The following is an 11,607-nucleotide window of genomic DNA, read 5'->3' as shown; positions in this document are numbered from 1 at the left end:
CTTTTCTATATATTAGAAATTGTTAATCTAACTGATTTTTACTAATACTTATTCTATAAATACAGCATGAATTAATTTCATGAATGATTTTAATTTTGATTGGCTCACAAAGGAATTTACTGACGTTTGACTGCCTCGACTGCACCTTTCTGTTACTTTGTAGGTTAAGCTTGATTTCGCAAAATTTATTTATTTCAGTTAGCTATGAAATGTGAGGTTAGGTATACTATGGGGTAAGTGGGTTTGGGGTAGTACTTGCCCCGTCATCTTTGACGGGCTATTGCGCTTGTTTTAATATAAAACTAACATAAAACTTTACATGCAGAATTATAAACGGACTTTTCTCTACGTTAAAATATTTTTTTTGCGAGCTTACGGCCCTCTTACCGGAGCTTTCATCGGGCAACAATGCATTGTTTTATTAATTTACCTACGTTATGGGTCTTAAACAACAATAAAATTTTATATTAATCTCAATCGAAATCAACAATATGACTAACAGTAAATACACTTAACACTATGATGTCAATTTATATTCAGCTTAGCAATGCGATTTTAATATAAACTTAGCAATATGTTATCGATGTAAACTAAACAATATGATGTCAATGTATGCTGAACTTAGCAATAAGATTCTAGTATAAACTTAACGACATGGTATCGATGTAAACTAAAATTACCAGTATGATCAAAATGTAAACTACACAATGTGGTATCAGTGTATACTCAACAATATGCTGTGATATTGTAGCTAAATTCAACAAGTTAAAATACGATTATAATGAAGAAAAAATTAAGAAGGTATTATATTATTTGTTTGTTTGTAATTAAGCACAAAGCTACACAATGGGCTATCTGTGCTCTGCCCACCACGGGTATCGAAACCCGGTTTCTAGCGTTGTAAGTCAGCAGACTTACCGCTGTGCCACTGGGGGGCATTATATTATTATAAATAGGCGGTGAAATATAATCGTACTTTAAACAGAGCCTAACAAATTGATAAATAAATTGGATTTTTCAGCCAGAACGGTAGCATATGCACGTGTCCTACTGGATTTATGCGCAGCCGTTTCTAATTTTATATTATTGGCCAGAGGGAAGGCAGCCGACCAGAAGCAAGAGTTTTTTTTGTCTGGTTCTCTGTATAGAATAATGGGATTGACTGTTACTTCGTCCCCGTTGGCACAGCGATATGTCTGCAGAGTTACAACGCTAGAATCCGGATTTCGATACTCGTGGTGAGCAGAGCACAGATAGCACATTGTGTAACTTTGTGCTTAACTCTAAACAAAACAAATAAGACTGTCACTTTTATAACGTGCTCGCAGCTCAGAGTGCAAAGCCTATTCGGCAGCACCAAAACCTAAACTCTTCAATCCACATTATAATATAAAATGAGCAAGAAGCTAGAAGTAACCTCGTAATGTAAACCGAAGAAGAAGAAGCTAGAAATATTATGGTATTGTAAGCAGTCTTAAAAAGGTGATATTAACGTAAACAGTGGTCAGAAACATGTTTGTAATGTGAAAATAACAGAATAACATCAATATAAATAAAAGGTAAGCTTGAAAATAACTTTTATAATCATAAGTGGAATTTATAGTCTGAATGGCTCTTTATACGCACATAGATGAAACAGCCGGGTCAGATTCCCTAAGTTTGAGCTACTAACTAGAGGAAAGGCAGTCAGCCAGCAGCACCCGCCACAAAGACATCGCCGGTTCTTTGGACCGAATAAATGGATTTGTTGTCACTCACGAATCCTGCAACCTTCGATACACAACACTAGGCCACACACGACCTTGTCAGTAGAAGGCAGATATTTGACCTTAAAGTGAACGAAGCTTAGTGATACGATATCAACAAAATGTGGTACTTCTAGATAAACTCAATATATTGAGCAGTATCCGCTGATAACAAGAAATCTGACCAGGAAAATGTTATGTGGAGTAATTCTGTATTCTCCTGGTTTGACTGTGTTGTGTTAAAGAAAAATACTGAACACAATGTTTAACCATGATGAAAATAATCTTCACTTCTCCAATGGATTTCAACAGAAAGAAAAAGACTCTTGAAAACCTGTATTAAGATCAGTTTCAGATTGAGAGGCATATCTATAATACCATCCCTTAAATGCGCTTGTAATACCCACATCGCTCCTGGTTATTCCAATCAAATAGTAAAGAAGTAATATCCTCCAGGTGTCGCCTGACTTGCCAATGACAAAGTTCACTGACTAGTTTTACAAAGTATGTCCTACTATACAGTGATCTTTTCCACGAGAATGTGCATGTGAAACCAACAGAGAATGATCCAGGACAATAGGTAACTAGAACGACAGAAATGGAACTATATTCCTTGACCAACATTCTACTGTGAAAACTACATATATGTGTATGCATGAAACGTTTTAAAACATTGTAGATGAGTATAAAGTGTTCACTTTGCTATATAAAAGAGATGTAAAAATCAATATTGTGTTTGCATAACACATATTTCCTCTGCAGACAATCTTTGGTCATTCCTAATTGCAGTTTACATTCGTCCCTGTATAATATTTACACGACAAATCTTGGAACTTAACTTTACGAGATAATCACAAATTAAAGGCCTGTATATTGATGTGCAAACAAAGTCATACTCTTATAACGTTGGATTCAATGTGCAATAATCCTTTCTGGATTTTTCATGAGCCACTTCATTGACACTTGGTCAATACAAATGGTGAAATTCTATCAAACAGGTAGTGGTGGTAGTGTTTGACAAAGATGAAAATTGTACGAAGTTCATTCTTCATTGTGCAGTATCTGCATTTAGTAGATATTGACTACCAAGAGTGTACATGATCACACGTTCTACTCTGTCCTGCAATTCTAAAAATACTGCCCCAATTACTACCATTGGCATTAGTATTCATTAGGAATTCATAATCTTGTCATGGATATGCCAGCACTGAAGATTCCACTAAAGCATGCTTTATCTACCGAAGTGCTTGGTAACATTCTTCAGTCCATCTAAACTGTGAAGTAGCTTCAGTGAAAGCAGATAATTACACAGTAATCTTGGAAAAGTTGGCCATAAAACATTGGTAATAAAATGTAAAATCAAAGGCAACTGGTAACTTTTTACTTGGTCAGGGATTAAGGTCAGTCTTGCATCACTGCAGTCTTTGCAGGGTAGAAATTCTGTCTCTACCTAACATGTGAAATATAACTTGCATGTGCATGGGTGCACACTTTTTTATTTGAACTTCAAACCTACTTTTCTTATCTCCTGAAATACCAAGCTCAAGTTTTCAGCAGCAGACTTAAACATGTAACAAAACCTCAAGACGTCATTGACATAAACCACACATCTTTACCATTACAGTCCCTTCAAGCTCCATTAGCTTCTTAAAAGTGGTGAGTGCATTACACCAGCCAAATGGCAATTCGAGAAACTCGTACAAAAGCCATCTCAAGTACCGAAAGAAGTTTTAGATCTGCTCTCATCTCTATTTTGACTCGCCAGTATTAATATGTCATGTCTAAAGTGCTGAACCATTGAGCACCTCCCAATGTATCCAGACATTTGTCTGTCTATGGGAATGAAAAGGCATCAACTTAGTACACCAAGTTTACGTATCTAATTCAACACAGAACATTGGTGTATTCTTTCTTTCTGACAACCACTACTGGAGATGAACATGCACACACTTTGCAAAGGCTGTATGATTCTGTATTACAACATCATTTGTAATTCAGCATTAGCTATATCCCTAGGCCTAGGGAAGTCTGCACTGTAGTGTTTAATTTGATCTGTGTTGCCTGTATCTGTGTGATGGCAAGTTACATTCAATTAACCCAATTAGACATCTGCTCACTCAAACACATGGGAATATCCAACCAACAAATCACTGAGTTTCTGTCACTTTGTTGAATCTATATTACTCTTGCAATCATCAACTAGCAACATAAAATATGCTGGCAACTGTATGTTTGCTTTTGATGTGGTATGGCAGAAGCAGCCCTAGCAGTACCAGTAGATGCATATACCTCCACTTTGCTCATAGTGCTGATGACCATCCCAGAGAGAAGCTGGATGGTCAACTGATCATAATTTCATAACAGCCCTCTTATTACCTTCTGTACAGATGAGTATTTGAGCTAATACTATCTGCCTTCTTGACAAGAAACAGTACATTTCATACATTAGTTTCACCATCACATTATGCAGTGACAATGTACTACACTTCAGATGTGTTATGCCAAGGAACACCACTTGTGTATTTGGAAGTATTGGAGCCCCCTACAGCACACATTCATGTGGCCCACTATTCCTAAACCTGATGTGGTTATTACTGGATGATTTTCTCTTAGAAACATAGTTTAACTGTTGTACAGGCAAACTTTCTAACCATTTTCACAGTAAATCCATCGAAAGGATTCCAATTCACCTAGATGCAGTCAGAGGTGTGTCTAACTATTTACGTCTAACCTATCCCCATTGGCCAGAATTTAGTCAGTTTCAACTGGTCAATAGTGCTCCACTCTTAGTTCCTGTTACACAATGAGGTTAAATAGTTTCCTGGCAGTTATTGTAACAATTAGGAATTCTATCTCTGAAACTTTATCAGCACGTACTAAGTACCATCTACCCCTGAGAGAGCCGGACTGATGAGCAAAATGTTTGGCAAAAACTATGTGTTCTGTTCCCTAGAGCTAGTGGCCAGACCAGCTTTGGGTTCTATTAGTTTCCTGAAGCCAAAGCAGCAGCAGCAGATAAAGCCTGCTAATGACTCTCCAGCACCTGCTATGCCAATGGATGAAACTGGTAACCTCGTTTATTTTACTGCATAGCAAGATACAAGCAGTTCAGTTTGAAATAACCCAGTCGCTCACACCCAAAGAGGATTATGTTTCTCCTTCTCAAGGTGGTATATGGGTGGAGCATCATTGACACAAGTGTAACAGAAACATCATGGTAAAGTTAGGGAAGCCTTATACACTCATTGTAATCTAGTAGTTTTGTGCCACAGTGTCAGTATGTGTTGACTGCTGATTTACCCTCAATGAGCTTGATGTGATGCAATCACCACATAAAGACGCTATGGCAGATGTACAGCCACTTCAGACTTCTTCTTCTGCAACTTATTCTAAGTTACCTCTTCAAACATAGTTCCCTCAGAAACTCACTCTGCCAGGATGAAAATTCTCCAAGACCCAAGTGATATCTCATCATCTAACTTGGTAGCTCTTCAATGAATTTTCTAGAAGAGTGTCTCCACAATCTACAAAAAGCATTGAGGGGTATACATTCCCATCAAAATGGCTCAGGTCATCATATAAATAGCCAGTCTCTCAGTGGAACCTTTTTTCCAGTCTTGTCCTAATGAATAGTTCTGTTCGTCAAGGGGTCAAAACATCAGCTGTCCTAAAGTTTCTCCTCATTCAAATACTTGATCATCTGAACTTAAGATCAAGCATTGCTCTACTTCCTACTTATTCCAACCATTCCAAGCAGCAACCTGATTGAAATGCTTCGAGCTTCCAAAATAGTTCAGATCTTATATGATTGCAACTTTAATAGTCAGGGAAGAAATCTATTTAACTTCACTCACAGGGGTGGTATAAATCTTCATCCCGCAGGCTGTCAGCCAACACTAGGTTAAGACATCTGAAATGTCAAGGGAATGGTGTAACAGACATGCTGAGAAAACCCTCATCTTAGATAAATGCAACTTTCTTGCCCCTGGGCAGCAGAATAATAAGCTATCATGGGCAACTTATCAATGTGCTCTACACAGCTACAGGTCCTTCTATAATGCATGGTTTCTCTGGCAGTACACCTCCTCTCTTACAAGTGCCCCAACTGCCAACATTTGGTGAAACAGGTTGGGTTGATGGATGTCATCCACCAGTGATAGCTGCAAACTCTCTTGGCTAGTTACTGGTGGCATCATCAACCAGAGTTGGTATTGAGATACCATTGTCAGCAAATGCTCAGGAGTCTTGTACAGACAACACATTACTCTGATGATTCTGACTTACCTATGTCATCTGTGCACTAAGATCAATTCTCAGGAACAGAAGTCAATTGACAGTACTGAGGACACTATATTTGGAAAATTTTCCTTCCTGAGTCTGTGCCTGTAACAATAAAGAAGCCACGAAACTTTGCAACATCGGTTAAACGCCGATGCCTAATCAATGGTTTCTTCAAGATCAAACTATTCTCTCTGACAATTGTCTACCTTTACTGACAAATTCTTTTTCTTGGATGTAAGCCTCTCGACTTGTGAAAAAAAAATATAGTTAATAACACAAAAAGAGCATAGTTAAATTCATTTGTCAAGAGAAAAACAGTAAAAATCCCCAAACACAACTTCTTTGGTTATGCTACAAAAATGTTTACCTGTACCTTACACTATGGTACTTCCAAGTAAACTGTTTTCCTCAACAGATTTGGTAGTATCTGCTAATAACATTTTCTACCAAGAAACGTTTTATGGAATAAGGCTCTTTTTTTCTCTTGGTTTTGAGTGAGAAGCAGTAAATGAAGAGACTGGGCAAAATATTTATATTTCAGTGAAAACGATATTCATTTATCTCACAAACCAATAGAAAAAACGGAGACGAGTGCTTCACTGTATTTCAGCAAAAGGATAAGATTGTTGAAAACCTGTACGAAGATCTGTCTCAGAGTGAGAGATCATAGCATTATATAAGAACATCTATCCTCTTCAGTACACACGTGCTATCCACCTCACTCTTGGTCATTGTACTGAAAAAAGTAATGAGGGTAATAACCTTCAGGTGTCATCTTACTCACCAGTAGAAAGGTTTACCGATTATTTTTGCACATTGTGTTCTACTTACCAGTGATATTTTTCACCAAAAAACACATGCAACACCGAAAGGGAAAGACACAGAACAATGATAGTTAGAGCAAGAGGGATTGATTGATATTCTATTGTTAAAAAACACAGGTGTATTTACAAATATGTTGACAAATTTCATTTTAGAACACCTTAAAAGTTTTCTTCCTCCAATGACCATACGGTTTCTGGACATCCACTTATTTCTCTCATCAAGGGCAGCTAATTTTCTGGTGCACCAACAACTTATGAAGTTTGCCTACGCCTCTGAGTATACTAGCATACTACACAAATAGAAATTAGAGTTTAACAATTTGAAATCAGTATTGTTAGAATTTTGAAGTATGATCGTACTGTAAAAGTAAGATTAAAATAAATATCATATGTTAGAAGTTTTAAATATGGTAGTAATGTCAACTGATCTTATCAATATATAATCAATGTAAAGAGTTGACACAAATACATTCGTAAAGCCAATGAAGATTCAGAATATGATATCAATGTAAAAAACCTGATAATACATTATTTTAATGTAAACTAAACTCAGGAAAATGATACCAGTGTAATTCCAAGAGGGGGATATCGTTTGTACTTAATGGCGTTGGAAAAAAAAAATGAATATGGGTCAACCTGGGGTACCATGACCATATAGAATGAGGCATGCAGCAAGCCGTACCTCAGACATGGTAATCAAAGTTTGGTGTCGCGTAACAGGTGAGAATTACTGAACTCATAGGTCAGTGGCAAAAAGCATTCACATATATCAGGCAACAGTACGCAACACGATCAAGAAGGATCTCTATCTGGAAAGATGACACACGTCACGTGTACACAGTTGCTTCCCTGACATATCTGTTGCATACCTCGACCATTTGGAGAATGAAACGGGTGTTCATGCTATTTCATCTAAAGACATACCAGTCAAGACGACGGATGCAGTGCCTATGGAGTTCTGGGCGATTTGGTTGTTGAAATAGGCGCTGGGAAACCGTCATCCTCATACACTAGATAGATTATGGAAAGCATTCAGGGAGAAATGGTGTGCTTTGGACATGACACTCTTACAACAGAGCCTTTTGCAATGGAATCTATGCTTCAGGGCTATTGTCAGATAGAGTATGATCAGACGTGATGACATAGACTGTAACGACGTGATGAGGCTCCAAAATCGTTTTAATATAACGTACTGAAAGTGTGTATAACCTTAATGTAAACCAAACTGAGATTAACAGCATGATTTGAATGTAAACATTCTATTTGTTTGGAATTTTTTTAAGGGGCTACCTCCTGTTCATAACCATCCCTAGTTTTGAATTGATAGCTTGGGGGGGGGGGGGAGGCATCTAGCCAAGACAATAACCCGCCAATACTTAGGCTACTCTTGTGTGGACAAATAACGGGTTTTGATCCTCTGTCTTCCAGCGCACCCACGGACCCAAAGTGCGGAGTATGTTCTTTGTAGAAGGACGCGAGTCATATATCCTCAGATTTACAATCCAATACGCTAACTACTAGGCCACGCCCAACCTATATATACAGAAAGTATAAATATAATGTTAAAATACAAAACATAAAATTTAACAATATGATATTTCTATTTATCAATGATAAACTTAAACACAAACAAACAAGGTCTACAGTGCTTTCACTTCTACAAGAGATTTCTCTCCATATTACCCCAGAAATATTAAAGCAGTGACTGTTGGAAAAGTCCCAAGATTTATTCCACATAATGTTTGAATACTGAATTCTTGTAAAGTGTGAGCAGTATGTACGTATATAAATCTTGTTTGTTTGTTCTTAATCATAAAGTTACATAACGGGCTACCTGTGCTCTGCCTACCGCGAGTATGGAAACCCAACTTTTAGTGTAATAAACCCTCATACTCGCCGCTGAGCCACCGCGAGGGGGGTCACGCATACCAAGATAAATAAATTACATAACCGAGAGCAGTAGGCCTAAAACTGTTATGTAAGTGATATTTGAGAGCAAATAAAATACGAATAAATGTAACGTCACAAATGAAAAGAATCTACCGTGAAACCATAAACATGTTTTCGTGGCTTTAAAAATATGTAGCAAAAATTGTAAGGTTATAATCAAAACTTAAAAAAAAACAATAAATAAAAAATAATAAAACAGGGAGTAAACACTGCCGTCACAGTGCTGGGGATAATGTAATAATATCTTTATAAATAGATTGGTTTGTTGTTAAGCGCAAAGCTACACACTGGGCTATCTGTGCTGTGCCCATCGCTCTTTTTCACACTATTTTTTACCAATTAATCCAAAAATATCTGCCCAATAATGGAGCACGTTACAACAATATAATCCTAATGTAACCTAAAAAACATCATATCAATATACAACTGAACATATTTCTAATGTAAAATAAAATTTCAAGTATGATAATCATGTAAACTGAAGTTAGCAGTACCATATAAATGTGGAAACAAAATTAAAATGCTATACCAATGTAAACAAATTTAGTGATACTATCGCAATGTAAACCATGCTTATCAATTTGACATTACTTTAAGCTGATTCTAAGAATAAGATATCAACATATACCTAACATAATAATATGATGTCGATGTAAATTGAAGTTAGAAATACTAATAATCGTCTCTTGACTTAGTAAGCAATCTAACACTGACTTATTTAATGTTTAGCAGTCTTATTCTATATTATCATGATTAAATTGTAGTTAAGCAGTCTGATTTTTAACTTATTGTAGTTAAAATGGCAGTTTCCTTTTTTTTTTTTTGTAAAATTAAAATCAGTCTGATTCTAACGTTATTATGTTATTTGATTGTAATCCAACTTTAATTAGTGATAATCTTAAACACTTATCATTGATATAAATATACATGCAATACGTGTTCCGAGACTAGTATATTCACACTATCTATCATTATATGTACCTAGTAAGTGTTCCGACACTGTATCAAGTAATTTCACACTGTTTCATTATATGTAATTATACCTAGTACACGTTCACAACTGTCCCAAGTAATATTTCACACTATGTTTCATAATGTGTGTTTATCCTTAGTTCGTGTTCCGACACTAGCTCAAGTAATATTTCACACTATGTTTCATTATATGTACTTATCCCTAGTTCGTGTTCCGACACTACCTCAAGTAATATTTCACACTATGTTTCATGATATGTACTTATACCTAGTTCGTGTTCCGACACTACCTCAAGTAATATTTCACACTATGTTTCATTATATGTACTTATACCTAGTTCGTGTTCCGACACTAGCTCAATAATATTTCACACTATGTTTCATGATATGTACTTGTACCTAGTTCGTGTTCTGACACTAACCCAATTGGCTATAATAAAGCTGTTGCTAAGAGAGTTTTACTTACCTTCTAAAAGAAGTAATGTGTGGACATACAGAAGTGTACTAATAATAATCCTCGAGAATAAATTAGCCATTTTTCGCCATCACCTGCTACCTCGTAACGTCTGGAAACACTATGGGCGATTTAAAAAGAAACAGACTTCATGGAATGTGACACATAAAGGTGAAAGTGACGACACAATGGTTTCTCATCAACGTGCTGAGTTTAGTCACAATACCAGAAATCTATACTTGCGCTTTGTCATCGTAATGATACATTAGGGTTTTTTTTATACGTAGATGGATAACAAAATATCACGGAAAGCGTTCATTCTTCAAGTCGAAGCTTCGGTTTAACATCCAGACCTTTTACTTGGTATTAATATTATACTATTTTACTGATTGGACCTGAACTCGTCTGAATACTAACTTTAAGTAACTTGCCGCTTGGTAGAATGGCGACCCCGCTCTGCTTGAAGGGACACCACTGTCAAGTTATAATATGACACAGTGGATGTTCCACTTCATGCTCTAGCGTTTCTTCGTAGTACCTCCCTGAATGTAACCCCACCAGAACGACAACTATTACTGGCGCTCACGAGAAATCTTTAACACCGAACTTACAGGAAAGACAGAGAATTATAGACTAGACCCAAAACCAGCGCACATTCAGTTCTGCTTTCTTGATTGGAGGATTTATACTTTGTTTAATACAATACTACCCATAATACTTTACTATGTTCATACTTCATTTAACTGTAGAGTCTAAGTTACGACTTCAAAAAATCGTTTATTTTCAGATGCTAATGAATCACGCGTCGTTCTCGGCGTAGCGCACAAGATGAAACTGTGCATTATTCTCTATTCCCTGCCATGTATACCAATAGAAGGTCATTAAGGATGAGAATCGTGTGAAACGTCTTACGTAAGACCATATGTGTAATGAAGAAATTCCTCAAGCAACCACATGTGTACCCAAAGGGCATACTCCATCTGGCGGAAATGTAAGTAATTAAAATTCTACATGTCACTACGTGGTTGTGCAACTGAAAAAAAACTAACAACAAACAAACAAGATGAGCTCGAAGGTGTCAAGGAACTAGAAAATATAGAAAAGTGGGTCATTGCATCTCAGAAAATAGAACCTCGTGAACCTCGTTTTTGTTACCTGTAAGGGGCTTATTACGTGAAACGTAGTAAAGAGGCTGTTACTCGCCATGTTTTGTTAAAACATTCAGGTGCGTCTCTGTTACATTTTTTTTCAAAGAAAACATTAAAAAAAAAAGGTACAAAACATAGGTTTAGTTTAAAATTTTGCTAAAACTTTCGTATTTCTACACACGATTAAAGCCGAGGGAATTTGTTGACAAAGGACGAGGAAATATTCATAAATT

The 11,607-nt window shown here is 36.6% G+C and overlaps 1 protein-coding gene across 2 annotated transcripts in view; it reads right to left on the bottom strand.

Moving 5' to 3' along the window:
- The window catches only part of LOC106466677 (CUB and sushi domain-containing protein 3-like), a 74,480-nt gene extending 63,343 nt beyond the window's left edge, over nucleotides 1-11,137 (bottom strand). The window contains exon 1 of one of the 2 annotated variants that reach the window (XM_022395299.1): nucleotides 10,239-11,137. In XM_022395299.1, coding sequence (XP_022251007.1) covers nucleotides 10,239-10,308 — 70 coding nt within the window. In that variant the 5' untranslated portion in view covers nucleotides 10,309-11,137. The remainder of the gene's footprint in view (nucleotides 1-10,238) is intronic. The other variant, XM_013926975.2, reaches the window with a different exon arrangement.
- Between the last annotated feature and the right edge of the window lie 470 nt (nucleotides 11,138-11,607).

This window comes from Limulus polyphemus, unplaced genomic scaffold, assembly GCF_000517525.1.
Source record: "Limulus polyphemus unplaced genomic scaffold, Limulus_polyphemus-2.1.2 Scaffold75, whole genome shotgun sequence".
NCBI lineage: Eukaryota > Metazoa > Arthropoda > Merostomata > Xiphosura > Limulidae > Limulus > Limulus polyphemus.
The sequence above is the reverse complement of the archived record's forward strand: the minus strand, read 5'-3'. Positions and strand labels throughout refer to the sequence as shown.